The 20,357-nt window shown below is 36.7% G+C and overlaps 1 protein-coding gene across 16 annotated transcripts in view; it reads right to left on the bottom strand.

The window, feature by feature from the left end:
* The window catches only part of LOC139148891 (homeobox protein Meis1-like), a 48,741-nt gene that overhangs the window by 21,007 nt on the left and 7,377 nt on the right, over positions 1-20,357 (bottom strand). For all 16 annotated transcript variants that reach the window (XM_070720329.1, XM_070720323.1, XM_070720334.1 and 13 more), the window contains exons 7-8: positions 15,539-15,659; positions 3,323-3,468 (exon numbers count right to left, since the gene is read on the bottom strand). In XM_070720329.1, the coding sequence (XP_070576430.1) occupies positions 3,323-3,468; positions 15,539-15,659 (267 nt within the window). The remainder of the gene's footprint in view (positions 1-3,322; positions 3,469-15,538; positions 15,660-20,357) is intronic.

The raw sequence follows: 20,357 nt of genomic DNA on the forward strand, positions 1-20,357 counted from the left end.
ACAACAGAAAGCTGGCACAAACTGAAACTAACGTAGATATTTCACTAAGATATTTGAAATTTTATATATTCTTTAATATGATAATTATGAAGAATGAAAATTCTGAGCAGTGATAAACTTATTGTCGATCTAAATTGATTTGTTAGAGGTTGTGTTTTTATTATCTGCAGCTCATCAATCAGATGAGCTTTTACTCTTTAAGGTGACACTTTTGGCTATTTGACCAGCCTGTTGCTGGAATTATTCTCTTTAGGGTTTTTTCTCCTTCTTCTTGAAATCTGTCCTACTGATACTCTAAACTACTTCAATCCATGGCATAAGATTATGCAAATTACCGGTCACCATGGAAACCCCAGAGTATCCTCCTTTAGTCTATACTACATGAACTGTTAAAATCTGAGGAGGAGGGATATATAGACTTAGGTATTGAAGGGGAGGGCCTGACTATGATACCAAAATATGCTTAACTGAGGGAGGTAAAACAATACACGTTTCCTATTAAAAGCGATCCTGGTGACAGAATCATTTGGTTTTCCCTGGACAAACTTTCCGCCTCACTTTTCTTTCAAAAACTAGTCAGTTTGTTAACTCTAGTTGGTGATTTATCTGTGCTCATGTATGTGGCCTTTTATGAAAAATAAACACGGCTGTCCTGGCGTGTTGACATTTCGGTGTTGGTCCAGACTGATTTGTGGTTCTTGACTGGCTATCAATTAGACTGCATTGTCTACAAAGAGAACAGCGGCAAGAAATAACAGCAGCATAATGGTGCTAATGTTGAACACAAACAAACAGCCTAATCTACCTTAGTCAATGGCCAACTTTTTTTTCTGTATAGCAGGTACATTCAGTTTAACTGTACACCTACATCTTGACCTTTGATAGCCTTCCAATTTATCTGCAATGTTTGTATTGCAGGTGTTATCATTTGACAACAACACACTGAAAAGCAATTCTAAAATTCTTCCTTTTGACAACAATTTTTTTTTGTAAATATTTTTAGCTGCATTTGCAAACACATAAAATTCCGTCCATGAAAACTTTTCTGGGATGGTAGGCAAATGACGCTTAAAATACTTCTTTCCTTTTCTCTTTTATCATTTGACAGTGATGTAGTCTTGCAGCAGGTTACAATTTCCATGACTAGTTGACTCAGTGAACTCATTTTCTATCTGTTTTTATTGAAAATACCCACCCCTGATGAAATAATCAGAACAAAAATGTCACTATTTAGTTCATAATTATGACAATATTTGAGTGGCACATAGCTGACAATTGATTCTCTTATTATTTAATACCACAAGTTCTCAAAATAGTTTTGGAATTAAACAAAAACACATGATCCACGGAAGAAAGAAGTTTTCCTATTTTCTCAAAGGACTGGGTGAATTGGCCAAACATTCCTAATAAACTTTATTTTTTTTTTTAATTTTTAAAAAAATTATCATTGGTTATCTGATGGCAACCTGATCAAAACCCATCTCATATTAAACAAGGTAACCAAAAACACGAATACTAAATTCGCTGTTGAAATGTTCTGGGGCAATTTAACTTTGTATCATCAAAGACGGAACATCATGATATGAAATAACCAAGTTGGATCGTTCACTGGACATCTTTAAATGTAGAACTTTACAGGAAAACTTGAAATCATTTTTAGGACTCACTGATATCATGAAGAGAATCATGTATTCTGTGCATCCCTGCATCAAAATATTGCTAATCAAGAAAATTTCTGAAAGTATCAGTGTCCTATGCCTCAGCTTTCATTCACACTTTTTTCATCATCAAATTTCTTTTATTCAAAGGCCACTTTAAGCCTGTAACATGCACCTCTGCTGAAAAAATTGTCTATTTTCATATAAAAATGTGAACTCATTTGAATAACACTCACATGAACTGTTCAAATGCAGCAAAAGGATGCATTGTTGAGTTTTCAGGAATGGTTCAGGTTGCCTGACAAAGGAAAGTCATGTAATTTGGTTGGCGTATGGTCTCTTTAGGTGCAGGGCCTACATATTGGATTCTCCTTCACAAAGCAAGTGATTGCAGCACAGCAGAGAAAGTAGAATCCGCAATTTAGAGAAAGAAAGTTGTCTGCTTCCTCTTTTCATTTTACTTCATCTGAATTTTCTTCCCCAACTCATCTATCACCTGTTCTCTTTTCAGCAATGTCACAGACAGTACAATTTAGCCAATCTGCCAGGAATGGGGATTATTCACGGCATTTTCTACTCAGCTGAGACCCCTTGCACCCAGCACGCTATAAATTTCTACAACCCCGCAGCTGGCTTTGCTGTCAGTTTAAAAATACACAGGGCCAATTGCTGGGAGAGTTTGCTACCATAAATCAATGTGGCAGGGGTCAGAAGATCAGGCTTCCAAATTGCATAATGGCTGTTTGTCGTTCTGTCCTCAGTATTAGGCGCACAACAACATGGTGAATTCCGTTACTTTGTAAAATCTCCTGACACTCCAAAGTACTGTCCAGAGATTTGCTATGTCAGATGCAGTGGTAAAGGGCCACTACAGACAACCATACTCTTATTAAATATATTGTCTATTTTTTTGACTCATGGTTGAAAAGAAAGCTACTAATGTTGAAAGCAGACATACTGCCAAAAGCAATGTATTTTTCTTCCCATTTGACAGTCTGACGTCCTTAACCATTGTGACAGGGTGTCATGCATGTAGGACAAACAAGGAATGAGACGCCAAGGAATGGACAAACATGTTTTCAACCACAGTTAACATGAAGTCCAATTTGCTATATGGTCAAAATCTTTGTGCATCAGGCACAATTGAAAACTAGATTCCCATACCACAAGCAAAACTCAAGTTAGTGGGAAATTAAAAATGGATGTCAGCACGTTCTAATAGGAAACAAGTACGCGCCCTGGTCCAACCGTCTGTGTAACTTAATATTGAAATAATTCAAGATTTCAAAATAAATTTCTCTGTGTTTACCTTACAATCAAGGAAATTTATGTTAGTGATACTGAACTTTCCCGTCCAGTAAGATTTGGATTTCATTTGAAAAATCCTCATGAATTACGTGGAGGTATTACTTTTCAGACAGAAACCCATTTCTGACACATGTGCTATCCTTTCAAGATGAAGATGAAATTGTTTATCTGCACTGTCCTATGGAGTACAGTTTTTGTGCGGCCGATTAGTTCATGGTTCTGATTTGCTATCCTTATGAGATAAAACGTATTATGTGCTGGTTCAAGTGTATAAATACCGCATTTCCAATCAAACATGGAGGAAGAGGAAGGGTACGCATTTTGAGTAAAATAATGATAATATGAGTGAAACTCACTGTTAGGTGTTGAAAGAGCCACGCTCTCATGATGTTTGTGGCCGCTTTTGGAAAAATCCCCCGTTTCTTGTTCTTCCTACTGTTGTCATCGTTGTCTTCTTCACCGGTTCCTTCCCCTGAGCCAATGCTGTTATCAACACCGCCATCTGAAAATTCATAATGTTCAAGAGTTTGAATTTTCTTTGTGGGACTCAATTTAAAAAGTATGCCAGCTTGATGAGACACACTGATAAGAATTGCTATTATACAGATTACCACCCTGATATGGATCAGAATTAATCATACCTCAACTTCAGTTAATTTTACAGGATAATTATGCTGAAACTGAAAAAAAAAATTAGAAATACCAAAATTTCTTGGGTTTTATATCTGACTCATTTTGACCCCATGTAATGTAATTTTATGTTTGTCATTTCTACAACTATGGTGAGCTGTTATTCCATTATTGATAGTATTTCACTGGTAATTTCTCAGCAATATTCCACTTTGCAAGCCATTTTGATTGACATGGCCTTCTGTCACTCAAGTCTAATGAATGCAAAGGATGTGCATGCCGAGTCAAAATCCTAGACCTTTACTGTTCAGATATTGAGAACGCTTTATTCCTTTCAAAAACATTGTTTCAGAACTCAGTGAAACGACACCTCACAAATTATTTCTATAAGGAGAGAAAGTGTACTTGATAAGGAGTTTACATTTTGATTGAGATAACAGTTCAAAATGATTTGACAGTGTTGTCAATGAAAACATAATGTGACCTGCGATTCTACATGAGTGTGAGATCAAGAGGTTTGCTTAAAAAAACATGATTGAAAGTCAGAGAACAATGTCAAATTTTAAAATTATGCTGGTCACTCAGTTTACGTGCATGCACTTAAATGATGCATCGCAACTCTTTGATAAAAACACAAAATTATATGATCTAATTTAGAGGTTGAGTGTAAAATATTAATGAGAGAGAAACTGAAAGTGTTCAAATGATCAATCAACAGGATTTTCACATTTTGTCTGTGGCAAAACATCACACTGCAATAATTTACACCTGGTGAAAATGCATCTCCTAACAAAGCAAATGTTTTGTTCAGTGAATTTTTCAAAGAAAATCATCTTTTGTTGATGAGCTATGTCTGGGTTGATTGCTATGACGACAAGGCAATGGGGTTGGTAGGACTAGACAGACACCGCATTCTGATGACCACTATTATTTAAACATGTACGTGTTTTCATACGATAGTTTTGAATTTTATTTAGATAGACAAGCGACCTAGCGGCCGATATAGCTCCGCTGTGTTTATGTAGAGAATAACTATTTTTGACACATGTTGGTGAAGAAGGAGGAAATCTTTGATAGCTCAATGCAGTGGCCAGAAAAAAGTGGCTAAAATAAGCTGCAAAAATACACAATTGAAGATTTCATCATACTTTGAATATATCACATCGGATCATCCCTAGGAACATGTCAACCAAAGCTATCTGATGAGTAGTGTTTTGAGAATAAAATTTTCTGACCAAAAATGGCAACAATTGCCCCCCCAAAATAAAAATTGCAGATTTCATCATAATTTCAAAAGATCAAATTGAGTTCATCTATAGAAACCTGTATACCAAATTTCAAAGCTGTTAGACCAGTACTTTTTGAGAAACACATATTTTGACCAAAAATGGGAAAAATTGCCACAAAATTCAAAATTGCAGATTTCATCATTATTTCAATAAATATCATGTAGTTCATCTATGGAAACCTGTATACCAAATTTCAAAGCTATCAGATGAGCAGTTGTTGAAATACACATTTTTTGACCTAAAATTGCAAAAATTGCCCCAAAAATACAAAATTACAGATTTCAGGAGAAATTAAATATATATTACTTAGCTCATCTGTAGGAACCTGTATACCAAATTTCAAAGCTATCAGACCAGTACTTTTGAGAAACACGTTTTTGACCAAAAATAGCAAAAATTGCCCCAAAATTACAAAATCGCAGATTTCATCATAATTTCTACAAATATCATTAAGGTGATCTGTAGGAACCTGTATACTAAATTGCAAAGCTATCAGATGAGTACTTTTGGAAATACACATTTTTTGACCAAAAATGGCAAAAATTGCCCCAAAAATACAAAATTGCAGATTTCATCATAATTTCAATACATATCATTTAGTTCATGTGTAGGAACCTCTATACCAAATTTCAAAGCTATCAGATGAGTAGTTTTGGCAATACACATTTTTGACCAAAAATGGCAAAAATTGCCCAAAAATACAAAATTACAGATTTCATCAGAAATTCAATATATATTACTAAGTGCATCTATAGAAACCTGTATACCAAATTCAAAACTATCAGACCAGTACTTTTTGAGAAATACATTTTTTGACCAAAAATGGCAAAAATTGCCTTAAAAATGCAAATTTGCATATTTCTTCACAATTTGAACAAATCTTAAATAGATCATCCCTAGGGACATATGTACCAAATTCAAAGCTATCTGACCGGTAGTTTTGAAGAAGAAGATTTTTAAAGATTTTTTTACCAAAAATGACAAAAATTGCCTTAAAAATACAATATGCAAATTTCACCACGATTTGAAGAAATCTGACTGAAGTCACCATAAGTAAACTGCATATTAAATTTCAAAGCAATCGGACAAGCGGTTTGAGAAAAGAAGATTTTTTTACCAAAAACACCAAAAAATGCCCCAAAAATACAAATATGCAAATTTCACCACGATTTGAACAAACTTAAGTGAGGTCACCCCAAGTGAACCGCATATAAAATTTCAAAGCAATTGGACTTGCGGTTTCAGAGGAGAAGGCAATTGTTGACGGACGACGACGACGACGACGACGACGGACGACGGACGACGGACGACGGACGACGACGGACGACGACGGAAAATCAACCTATTTGATAAGCTCCGCGTCGCTGACAGCGGAGCTAAAAATGGAAACAAAGCTACTAGTACAATCATGTTCTAAAGTACAATGAAGCATATATTGTAAATTCACAATAAGTCAGGACAAGTAAAGCTATCATGCTTAAAGTCAAGTGAACTGTGACTATTAATTTTTCTTACCATAAAATTTGTCAGAAAATGAAGAAACTTCTGATTGTTACATTTTAAATTACAAGAGGATTAGATGGAAATGCTCTGGGGATAAGGTCAATTCAGGTCAAAGTTGATGCTTGCCATTGAAGTTATTCTTACATGAAGTTAAATGGGTTGGAAATGGGATAATGTATCTATCCTGCTATGGTGATATTTCAATTTTGCAATAAAGAATAGTTAAAGATATTTACATTACAAAAAAAGATAAAAAAAACTTGGTGGATTTGTGTTGAGTTAAACTCCTTGGTGGTACAGAATAGAATGTGAACATCACACAAGTTCAAAAAGAGTTTTTACCCATGGATCAGTGGTGTTGATATGTAATTTGTTTACTATGCCGAGACAATTTAAAAAATATTGAAATCTGTAGACAGCTTTTAGTGAATGCAGAATTCAAAGCATTTAATTCCTAAGAAAACATCAGATAGTTTTCAAAGAGAATTTTAGTTGAGGAAATATACCATCTTTGAAATGAAAGAGTAAAATTTGATCAGAGTGTTTGAGAATGTGTGACTGTGTGGGCCAATGTGGACAGGAACAGACCACTAGGACCACGGCTATGGTCGTTTGAAACAGACATTTTAGATTCCAAATAGAAAACCTACAATATTTACTTATGTTTCACAAGCTCCTTTCTTTAAGCATTACAAAGCAGTACAGACATAAAAATGTACATTACGGCTGTCTGACTGAGACTGATGAAATCATGAATGACAAAAATTATGACACACCTGAATACATAAATATGAAAAACACATTTGAGCTGATTAATACTCGTACTAAGTAATTGTGCACAGTCAATCACATAAACAGCCGGCATAGTCACTAGCATTGCCAGCTATTCCACACAGCCAGCATAGTCACTAACATTGCCAGCTATTCCACACACACAGCCGGCAAAGTCACTACCATTGCCAGCGCTTTACATACACAGCCAGCAAAGTCACTAACATTTGCCAGCTATTCCACACAACCGGCATAGACACTAATATTGCCAGCTATTCCACACAGCCGGCATAGTCACTAGCATTGCCAGCTATTCCACACAGCCGGCATAGTCACTACCATTGCCAGCTATTTTCACACACACAACCGGCATAGTCACTACCATTGCCAGCTATTCCACACACACAACCGGCATAGTCACTAGCATTGCCAGCTATTCCACACACACAACCGGCATAGTCACTACCATTGCCAGCTATTCTACACACACAACCAGCATAGTCACTAGCATTGCCAGCTATCATTCTATTTCTGTCAGGATGCTGCAGTACGGTACATTTATGTACCTGGTTAGTTGACGAAATTAATGATGGATTTATACAGCATTGTGATTTCTGATTAGACCACTGTCGCATTTGCAGTTTGTACACTTATCCAGTACTGTGATCTCTGCTCAGACCACTGTCATATGTACACACTTCATGTAGTTTTTGAAAAAAAAAAAATTGATGGGAAAGAAGCAAGTGTACAGCATGTGTGCACTGGTGGCAGTATGTCAATATGCATAGGTGAGACACAGTTGACCTTGACTTGAGCTTTCAAAGTGAAGGGCTAATTAGCAAAAGTTACAAATCCTTGAATGTGATGGATATGAGATTTTCATTTTCTTGTCTTCACTCCAGATTTTGTCGGATGAAGGTAATTTTCTTTCTTCCTTTCATCCTGGCTTGCCTTAAAGGTACTGACTTGATTTGTGGTGTCGTGTGAAGTTAGTCAACTGTATAAAATTCATATCTTAAAGACTGCTTTCATCTTGATTGGAATGTTGGATTCTCCTCGGAGAAAGTGAGAGTTTGCCTCATCCCAATGGGAATGAAAGATTTTACATAAAAACAAAAAAACGGAAGCGTGAAAGGAGGATGGCAAATCTTCAAGCTTGATCTCATCACTGAAAACACCTTGAAGACTGCTGTATCACTTAAATGAGCGGATCAACTGACAGTATCAGATAAAGCATGCAATAGAAGCCTAGAGTAACACTGATAATGGACAGTGATAAAAAAAAACACAGTGTATAATCCTTCCAAAGCAGCCTTTGCTTGTCCATAGCCACAGTGAAATGCCAGTGTCCTTGTTTTTTTAACCATGCAAAGGCCGTTGTGCTATTATTTTGATGACAAAAGCTTTAAGAAACTGCGAAATTCTGTTTTTTAATTTTGGAATAGATTAAAGATGTGCAATCACTGCTGCTAATTATGGATATAATTTTAGGATTTTTATGAGTTGACCTCATCTTTATTGTCAATTACAATGTCTCAAATTCATTTGGACCATACTTGTAGTCAAAGAAGATGTTCCCATTCTCCATCAAATCTCTCGCAAAAAATCCTGAAGAGGCAAACAGGCTATAAAAATTCCGCAGTTAATTGTCAGCGAACTTTTCGGTCATTTTCAATGGATGCCAAGGCAAAGAGGGAAAAGAGGCCAAAGTACTAGCCAGGCGAGAAAAAAAAAGAAAAAAGGCAAAGTTTGAGAAGAGTTGCGCAGAGGTCAAAACGCAGGCATTGTGGATGGTTCATAATTAGGGTCAAGGCAATTGCTGGCCTCTGATAAGACTGGCTTTTTGCATGAGCTAACACAGCAGAGGGGGTGGGCAAACAACAACATGAAAAATGAGTTTTTCTGTCAAAGATTAATCCGATGAGTGAGTGGGGGACCAGGGTTTCTTATTCAGTATGCATGCTCCAATGAATAATGCAAAAAAAAAATCGACTCAGGGTCAGCTGGAGGCAGAAAATCTTAATTGGCACATAACTACAGGTGCTAACTTTCCCTAGTATTTGGAGGAATACAAAATATTTACAGGAAGATTGTTAATAAAGATCTGAAATCTCTCACCATGAATGCATTTTCTGACAGTATTTTCACTTCGTCTGTGTTCATTGAGGCACCATCAGAAAGCTGAATTTTGAAATGTTACTCACGGAAGTTTACGGACTTTCAGGTAAGCTAACTCCATTATTATCCGCTCTAACTATTATTGTAAACTTTCCTAGCATTCAAACCCACTGTAAGACTCACTCTATCTGCACTACAGTTACGGCTGCTGTTCTCTCTCCAGTTGAGCAGTTAAAAAAGTGAATATTCAGGACGCTTTAAACTGGAGGCATCAACTCTATTACTATGTAGAAGAAGTACGGCAACATGCTGGGAAAACGGCTCCATTTTGGTGCCACAGCTGCTTAGAAAGGATTTGCTAGTGGGGAATTCAAGTAAATGCCAGATTACACTAAGTATGAGCTTAGACTTTCTCAAAACGACACTCAGATAGAATTCTTCTAAAGTTTACGGCTAAAAGACTCCACTGAGGAAGATCACAGAGAAATAATTTTGTTCTCTGCTTTCTCCTTTTCCCTGTCTAGGAGGAGGGGGAGTTACATGGTGAGGGGGATCACATGGGGAGGAGTTCAGACTCAGCAGACATCACAGCAGGACGTAGACTCATCTTCATTGGTGGGGGAAGTAGACAACTAATATGGACGGCAAACGCTTTCAAGGTTGACTGCAATGCTCTAATTTTGGCTCGCCTCTGACAGAATAAAGACAAGAAGCAATGTAAAAATGCTGGGGGCGACTATAACCTTAGGGACATATGTTAGGCTGGCCAATGTAGTGTGGTTACTCTAAGGTGATCAATAGAAAATCTAAAATGGACCATTAATCATTGGATGTTGGGTATTCGGAATAAAGTGTGCTATTACTGTTAAGGTGATTAGCTAGTGCCAATCATCCCTAGCATGACAAAGCCAGCCTACACAGCTGTATCAATAACATATCATTAGCACTATTGCACTAACCTGACTGCCCGCCACTTTTGACACCCATTCAAACTCTTTTTTTTTTATTATTATTTTCATTCCAAAAAGGAAAAAAAGAGTGAGGAAAAAATAATTTGCTGAGATTTCATTTCATAACTTTCTTCAGTGAAAAAATAACTTTGAAACGAGCAGTGATGCGTCTGATCCCCTAGTAGCACACCCAAGTAGGTAATAATTCACACTATTGTCGATGATTATCTTACTTTTCCACTTTTTATGTTCAGTAAGTTAAAATAGCAGTAGTAATAGTTTAGCCTTTATGGATGTTGCCTTTTAACCTTACACCTACAAAGCTCAATGAGCATTGAAAAACGTTCAACCTTAAAGGAGTGATCTGCTTGTCAGTCCGTCGTCATTCTCTGCATGTGTACACGCCATAAACTGTTGCATTGACACTCTCTACACATCATTTAGAATTTTATTCACTTCCAACTGGACCCCACTTCTGCAAATATTTGTTATTATCTTAAGACCGTTTGCATGAACAGCAGCAGAATTTTGTCAGAAAATTAGGCTGTGCTGTGGTCAGAGTGATAAAGTCATAAGCACCATCATATCCTAGGAGAGTCGTTTCATCATCCAAGTGCCGTGTCACGTCTGCTGCTCTTCTATCCCCATGGTTGATTCTGTTTATGTTTTAATGGTACATGCAGGAGTTACGCTCAATTTTTCCCTTGACGGCTATTTCTCTTTCCTCTATTTTAGTGCAAAATTTACACTTTTTTGGGTGGTGACTGCATATCTGATATGTTTTTATTTTTGATGTCGTTGTCATTGGTTTGCCAGCCGACTGTCAAACTATGTCACATTAATTCACAATCATATGCATGACAATGACTGGTCACTGTTCAGTAACACTATGACCTGTGTTCACAACATGATCAAATAAATAACCAAGTCTGAAGACCCAATGGTCAGTTCACCAGAATGAAGAGCAAAATTTCAGTAAAATATTAGTTCTTCTCAACAGTGAAATAAAGGCAAACCTGGTATTTGGAATTTACATTCTAGGACTTCATTGTCATCACAAAATTACATTTGCAGAGTACATATCTGAACACAACTCTCGAGTTCTCCAACAGATAATTATTTTACCAATTTCGCATTACTCCAAACTTTGTACTCGATAAAGAGTACTTTTCAGTGATAATTTGTGAACAAAAACATGATTGTCACTTTATTAGGAAACATCAAACATTCAAGATAGAACTTCCATGATTGTTTAAGCAATATGGTAATAGATCACTTCCATTCTAATGATGTGCTTACATTCATGCACTAAATCTGTGGACAATGTAACAAAGCAGAGAACCATGAATACAACATTTTGGTTGTTTTGTCAGTTAAAGGGAGAGGATTGTGTGAGCGAATACATTTGAACAAGCACTGTATCTGTGCCTGTACATAATATTGAAACACACAGACACAGATACAGGTACATAAGTGTATTAATTTCTGGAACAGAGACAAAGATAGAATGATAAATACTTTTGTGTACATGTGCAGGCACATGGATGTACACTAATACACCAGTATGAAACCAGAACCTGACTGCAATTTGGTTGCTAAGTGAAACAATATTTTGAATAAACACTATCATTACATTTTAGTGGAATGCACATTTCTAGCAGTATCACTCTACTTATAGTGATTGTTTCAAAACTATAAACACACACGTATCTAGTTTGAAAGTTCCTCATCAGTTGAGTCAATTCTCTGTTGCTACTAAGTCTGCCTTAAGATCAAAGGCTATGATACTCACGAAACATTACTTAAAAACCTACTACAAAAACATTAAACAATGAATTCCTATTTCCCTGATTACCGAGGTCGGCTTGTACAAAAGCGAAAATTAGCCCTTGAAACTATCAAATTACGTTGTAAACAATGAAAAGTATATGAACAAAGTTGACTCAGGGGCGCAAAACAACAAACCAATTGAATGGTGGATGGGATCAACAATGGCCATTGGACAACCTGTATTCACACTATTGTTTTGTCAGGCCTCCACAATCAGCCTAAAATAAATGAGCCCTGATTCAAACGGCAGGGGAGGCTGTCACTGATGAAAAGCAAGGCATATACACAGCTGGTAGCCTCCAGGTGCTGTTACAGCCTCAACCACTCTTCACCTTCCAACTAAAAATGTCTGCAATTTTTATGATCATTTTAAACTTATAACACCAACTTTTCATATTAGTCCTATGCAGATCGCCTGAATTGACATTGATATTTTAATGAGCGTAGAAACACGGGAAGGCAACTTTTTGAACAGGATGAAATATCTTTTCAAATTTAGACATATGAAAGATAAACTATATGGAATTGAAACTGAATTCAGACTGAAACAAATTTCCAATTTCTTGCATTACACAGCTATCTCAAATCTTGTCTGCATTACAGAACTCTGTCATGTCCCCAGTACCATAACCTCTGTGTTTATTTCAATCATTTTGATATGGACATTATTGAATTTCAATTGTTTACTCATACCATAGTGTATGAATTACAACTCTTATCGCAGTGTTTGATTTCAGAATCACTAGTGTATCCAACGTAAAGCAAGATATAGAGACAGAATTACAAGCCGTTCCATTAATATCAATTTATGATCCTGTCTAATTTTAACCATTTTTACTCCAGTAATTAATTTTTCAGAGTGCTGGGAGAAATATATAAAAAAAAAAATCATATCAAAATATTTTCAATGAAATGTACATAACACCATGTAAATATCTGTCATTCAACTTCAAAGTAAGCTATTTAATAAAAAGAATTCCCTCCCATAGCTGCATCTGATTAAACAGAATGTTAAATGTGTCAATAGGTAAGAATAGACCTCAAAATCGGCAAAGAGTATCCCATGAGACCCTCAAGAAATTATTCCATTTTAATGATGAAAGCGAAAAGTGCATATAATTTAGCGTGTTTGTCTGTTTATGTTAATTTAGGGATGGAAACAACAGCAGGAAAGGCTACACCAAGGTGTGTTATTTAGTTGATTTGAAATTGTTCAAATTAATGCACCTTGTTTGCAAATTGATTGCTAGCTGGAGAGTCTTCTCAAAGAATATTCTAGGGCTTATCTTTTTGAAGATACAACGGTTGATACTGAGGAAACACTACACCCAATTAATGATTGTAGGGACCCATGGGGGCATCTACATCAGAAAGGTGGAGAAGAACTGGGCACTAAGTAATAGTGTGGCAGTAACCACAGCACAGCCCCCACAACCGACACAGATCTCTGTGAAAACATTACACAGTCTCATCACAGGCAGACGACTCCATCTTTCCTGCATTTGTGGAGAGCAACTGTCTAACAAGAACAAACCGCAATTGCCTAGATGGGCCGGTACTAGCTGATAAGTGACTGCCTTACAGCTCAACATATACTAACCTACTGCAAATGTACCTTTTTCTCTTTTTCTCTCTCTCTCTCTCTCAATTTATCTCTCTTTCCATCGAAGTGAAAATGCACACTTCATAAAAACACTATCCAGTCGCAAAAATCGCTATCCATAAATTCACAATTCTATTTTTCAATTGATTATCTCATGGCCACGTTTATTCCACAGGAAAAAAAAGACTGGAAAATTTATAAATTGAATTTGAGCTGATATTTATTTTTTAGTTCTACAGAAACACACAGGGCTATATTTCATCAATTTATTATTTGGGTGAGTGGTTTGGTTTTTGTTGGGAATTTGGAAAGAGACAGCTAAAAGAATTACAAGCAATAAACCAATGCCACTCATCCAAACTGAAACAATTAAGTATATGTTCTCACTAAACTACTTGTCTGAAATAAAACGAGAATGAAAATAACGTTTTTTTTTCGATAGGAAATTGCATGATATATGTATGCATATCAACTGGAGTATTTACGGTTCAAATCTGTTCCCCTGTATCAGGGAAGCAATATTCAACTCACTGTCGGCCACCAACAAGAAATGATATTACTTTACTCTAGGCATTATGACCTAATCAAACTATAAAATAATAAAAATTATAAAAGCTTGTCAAGGTCGGTTGACCTTTTTCCATTTGCAGATTTGTGTAGGGCATTAATGACAAAAGCATTTATTTACAAATGTAGGAAAACGGTCATAACTTTGAAATATTTCACTATCTGATTTTTGTAGTAACAGATCAGTATGTCCATCTCATCCACATAGCATTTTTTTGTCCGTAATAATATAAGAAAGAAAATTTCTGATGTAAATTTCCTTCATATTTTTTAATTTCATACTCAATATCACTTCAATAAGCGATCTCAAAAAATACCAAATGTTAGAAATCGTACAGATAATGTGCTGCAGTTATCAAAAAATAGCCAAGCTTACATCTTAACGTGATTACATATTTACTCCAAATGGTGTAATTTTCTGAGGTGGACTGGAGCGATATTAATCTCAATTAACTCAGCATATTATTAGAGCAGTTCTGTTCCTTCAGCTCTGCCGGTTTTTCAAGCCTTAATTTCACCAATTGTTAGTTTTCTATGGAAATTTCATATTGAGGCCGTAATGAATTTACAAAACTATTCACACGGAGCCCTTTAATAAATTTATTGCTCCAACATTATTAATTTAATAATTTCTTTCTTCTCTTTGTTTCGCCTTTCATCACAACCAATTTTTGTTTAATTTTTTTTTTGCCAAAAGGGAAAGATTGGGAAATCTATAAAGCAGACCTGGCAATATTGAACTCCTGGCCATCAAAATACAAAGCTGAGAATATCCTTGCCAATTATCCTGGGTTATTACCTTTAATTTTCCTAAGCTATAGATTATATAGTGACACAAGACAGCAATCACTGTCCCGGACAATATATCAAGGTATTTTCTTGCCGGATTACTAAGCGTACTTCTCACTGGTGTTGCCTTTACTAGGCACATTTGCATATGGGGCGGTATGTACCACGTTGCTGATGGTGAAAAATTGTAGGTCAGAAGAAATATGTGGCGATGTGACAGAACTAAGACTGATTTATTGCCTAGCTGGGACTAGTACCACTATTGCTTTTTTTCAGAGGGGAGAACCAACACCTTTGCCCTAGTGAATTTCACATGACAGATACTAAATAAACCACAAATTTCTTCAAATTTGATCACTGGCATGACTTTATGGTGTGGGCCACTGTTTGTCTCTCTGTGCTGTGGAAACCTTCACTGCTACACAGGGACACAAATCTCTGTTTTCCCCCTGCAAAAAAATCAATCAGTTTAATGATGATATATTTGTGACAAGTAGTAACAATAAAAATTGTAAATCTGACCTGTTTCACTGTTGTTGTCAGGCGGTGTATGAATCGGTGGTTGTGAGACTGGAGGTATAGGGGTGTCTGACCCTGTTGAGTGGGTATCGTCTTGTTGGCTGTACGATTGTGAGAGCTGTTGCTGTGGAGAGATGACACAAAAAGAGAAGAGAAAAATGGGGTATAAATTTGGTGTTGACTGGGGTGGTTGGTGTAAATTTGATTGGGAAATGACTGCAGGGCCCTATTGAGAAATCGTCTCTGCCTGCTGCGAGGGCCATGCATCATGTGTACACCTGTTTTGAGGTCACCATATGAATTTAAGGTAGTTGCCAGGTACCCATAGATCATTTGAGAAATGTCGAAAGGACGCGAGAAACATGCTGGCATCCTGTGGCCAGTGAATATCCACTCAGTTTCCACAATTGGATGATCTGCTGGGGGCTTGGGTAACTTGGCAACTTGTGAAATATGGCACCCATTCTTGAACTGCCATGACAAGCAATGGATCATCCGTAACCATAGTGATAGCATCCCTTTCCCTAAGTTCGCATTCATCATCATTTCACTCTTTAATACCCAAGGAATTATGAAAATGAAATAGTTCTGGGTACAAATGTGCTGCTGGTTTCAAAAAAATACCCATTTATCAGCCTGTCGGTTTGAGGTGATAGACTTGCCACAACCTGCCTTTGTGTAATTGTACTTGCAGTAATTTATGGTGCAGCACTTCAAAGGCCGTTACTTTCTCTTCGCCATTCATTTTCTGTCACCTGAATTTATTCTCTCTGTTTTTCATTGTAGATTTTTGGTCAGACCACAATGGGCAAATAATAACAATAAACAAATATCTTTTTTTACATTTTTTTCTGCATTGCTGATAAATATCTGGGAAAATTTTTCAGGGAAACATTTTTCGTTGACATGGTCTGATTGTAAATACACAATCTTGGCAGTCACTTGAATAAAATGGCTGTCTACAAAGATGCATGCACAACACAATAAACGCCAGACAAACTTTTAGTAGGTGAGTACAGCCTGTCTTTATTATTTAATAAATCCAAGACGGAAGCTGTACATTTGAAATTACGGTAAATACCCACCAAAATGAAAACTACCATACACCAAATTTGATAGCAAGTTTGAAAAGACTCTTGTCGATAGTACATACAATACTGCAGCTACGACTCTTTGTGTGTTTGTAGCCTTTTAAGCTGGGTTTCTCTCTACACACACATGTATGAATATAACCATTAACTTTGCATTAATGCCTTGCAGTTACAAATGATCAAACTAGTCTCTTGGAGAAAAAAATATTAAGGGAGACAAAACTCTGTCCAATCACAGAAAATGACATGAGTACTGCAAAATGGCAAGAACACTAAAAGAAGCCAGAGGTGTAAGACAATATTAGTTGTGCTAAATTACATGTACGCCGGCAGAGCTAAATGACTACTCGGCTTGATAAAAACAGACATGCCTTGCAGAAGACATGTTTTTAGTTTTACTTAACTTGAGTTTGCAATTTTTATGAAGACTCCTCTAGGCACAGTCACAGAGAGAGATAGTAGGTGTACACATCTGTCTTAGCAATGGAGTAAATGCACATTGGTTTGTTTTCACTTTGCTTAAGATTTTTTTTGTTTCTTTCATTCAGCATACATATGCTAATTCTTTTTACAATGTGACACTGAGAAGCTATAGGTTATATATAAAGCTCAGTATCATAAAGACATAGTATACTGGTGACAGATTTGTTATACAGACTGCATATAATGGCTTAGTTCAGAAGATGTCAACTAATCTGTAGCTATGTAATACCTTACATAATTGTCAGACCAATTCAAAACCTGGACTCATTTCACCATTACCTATTACTGATTATATACAATTATCAGAACATAAAAGAAATAAATAAATATGAAAAAAAATTAAAATAATCTGCCTTTTAATCCAATCCCACTTGGTTGTATAACCCTTCTCACACAGGAAATCATGGTAAGTTGAACCAATATTTCATCGCATCAAAGACGCTGTGACTACTACCGTCTCTAAAACACACGTTTACATCCAATGAGTGATTTCCATGAGTAATTTTTCTTTGCAAAGCCCCACCCAACAACATGATCATGAGTCCATCATACTTGTTAAATGCCACTTGGAGCCTATGTGATCCACTACTTTTAACTGACGACCACAAAATGAAAATAAATGTAGAAAGTTGCCATAAAACCAAATTGATATGTACATGTGAAGAGGCCATTCAGCCTTATGAGGTCACAGACATCCCGTTCATGGACAATTATGTAAATTTAGCAATAATGTCAAAAAGTATTAAAGATTCAATATGACACACCAGACAATTTCTTGACAACTTTGATTTTCCAAGACAGTCCACAAATTTGTGTGTAAAAATAAGGAAAAAATAAAAAAATAATTAAAATGAATTACAGACCTACTAAGAGTATTTATCTATCTTACATAGGGGCAAAAGGTTGTAAAAATCCTACAATATAAGAAACATTAGCAAAAATGCTCTCTCCCTCTCTTCGAAAATTTCTTTAACAAACCACAAGTTATATAGTTAGCAAGGAATTGGATTTTAGACTTGGTTACCGGTAACCAAATTCTGCTTTACTGATTTCTTTCTTGCCCGCAGATACCTAGCTGGCTCTCTAGATAAAAACGGAACAGCCCTTGGCTATAGAACATGCTTGATGGTAAGCAAGCATGGAAGTTGGAGGGGAGAGAAAGAAACAAGCAAATGAAAATATGAACGTAAAATTTCCTAAAATGAAAGTTCAAAATGAGCTAAAAAGTGAGCCTACATCAAATGCTCAATGTGCAGACAAATGTGAGAAATGTGTTTCTAACAGTGTTATTTGCAGAAACTAACACCGACAGTACTAAAGAGAAAGTCACTGGTGCGGTGGGCCATTCAATGTTTAACTTCACACCTAACAAAATCAACCGACATTTTGAACTGTAAATCAAACGGAAAACTCTTTAAACAGCCAGAGAATAGTGCTCAAAATTGGCACAAAAGAGCTAATATCGGCAAGTAATATGGCAAGCAATAACAAATATTGAAATTACACTACCATCATCGCTGAAGATTATGGCTGATGAGCAAGTCCTGCTGGGTCTCTCTCTCTCTATCCCTGAGTGCAATGAAAAAATAAGAGAAGCCACTACGTTGCTGGCTACCTCAGCTAGAAAACATTTCTCGTTTTCCCTGGTTTTGCTGACAACACTCTGCAGCCACCCTACGCTGTCAGTAGAAAGCCAAATGCTCCTTACACATACACGCACATAAAAAAAAATATCATCAGCCTCTTCTATTTGTAGGGTCTTCAATTTTGCCTAGTGGTGTATGCAGCAAGCCGAGCTAGCTGGAGATAATAGCTGTCAAAGCCAGCTGACATGACTGCTTAATGGCAAATTGTACTGAGAAGGGGTGGGGGGACACCAAAAAGCTGAAATAACCTTCCCCCAGAATAGAACAGGCTGTTTATGACAGCAAGTTTGGGTAATTATTCACTCGATTCTCGGTTTGAATAAAGGCAATGAGAAGATGAAGCTCGTTTAGCCAAGGAGTGCATATGATTGTGAAGCCAATTAACTCGCTCACTACATTTAATTCTGTCTATACGGCCCCAGCAGGAACAATGCCATGCAACTTGTGGTACTAGCTTTGTAGGCTCTGGCGCCCGTAGCACAATACGTCTTCCGCAAGCGTGACTTTGCCTCAGTCAGCTCACTGATTGTGTGTCCCTATTCTACCCTATAAATGGCTTTTACCTAATTACACTGCCTAATAATATGACACATTACTATACTTGACTGTCTCCTAAATGCCCATTCGGACCACCAAATTAAACTGCATTTCCCATCATTACTGCACAGCTTTGCATGTATTTTCCATGCTGGAAAAATCAACTTCTATTTAGCAATCCGACAGTTCAACAAGCTGCGTGACACATACACATCTCCACCCAAAAAGATAAAGAGAGAGAGAGAGATAGAGAGAAAGGAACAGAAAAGAAGAAACTGCCATAGTGTTGGGGCAAAATTGGAAGGCGAGACATCATGCACATACAACATAATGGGAAAGCCAAGCCTTCAATTGTATATAGGACTGCTTATTAATAAATATTTTCTTGACAAAGCCAACAGACAAGCTCCTACACAAAGGACAAGATGTGCTGTTCTCAATCAATGGGTTTAAAAATCAATGGGATGCTAATATGTGCTATTGAGACTTTCCATACTGGCTTTTGGGTTTTGATTCCCCAATCCTACACAAATAGTTGGCTAAATAAAAGACGGAAATACTTGTTTGTTGATGACCATTGGTGAGTTCCCTAGAACACAGCTGTGTGTCACTGATACTGTTTGTACATATAGAAACCTCAATTTAGTCAGTTTCAAAATTTACCAGCAGTTTACTGAATACAGCATGTCTACAAGGGGCACTGCTGAAAGGTACATGAAAGACCCATTGTAGCCAATTCCCTTGCAAGCATATTTTCCCGTCTCTGCATTCACCCTGGGAAGGATGATTCATTTTGTACTTAGCAGTTCTTGTGTTTTTATCTGATAAAGGCAGTTTGCTCAGAGTCAAATACGACACCACATAGACACAAATACACACGCTAAAAATCAACAATCCACCTCCAGTCGTGAAAAGCCAGGTAAAAATATTTGCATTTGGAGATAGAGTGGACCGGGGGCTTATCAAGATGCCTGCAGAAAAAACACTGGGAGAAAACGGCTAAGTGCAGTAAAATTAACCAGTAGTATAGAGAAAGAAAAGCCACAAAATTTCCCATTATGGTCT

Source organism: Ptychodera flava, chromosome 14, assembly GCF_041260155.1.
Source record: "Ptychodera flava strain L36383 chromosome 14, AS_Pfla_20210202, whole genome shotgun sequence".
Classification (NCBI taxonomy): domain Eukaryota; kingdom Metazoa; phylum Hemichordata; class Enteropneusta; family Ptychoderidae; genus Ptychodera; species Ptychodera flava.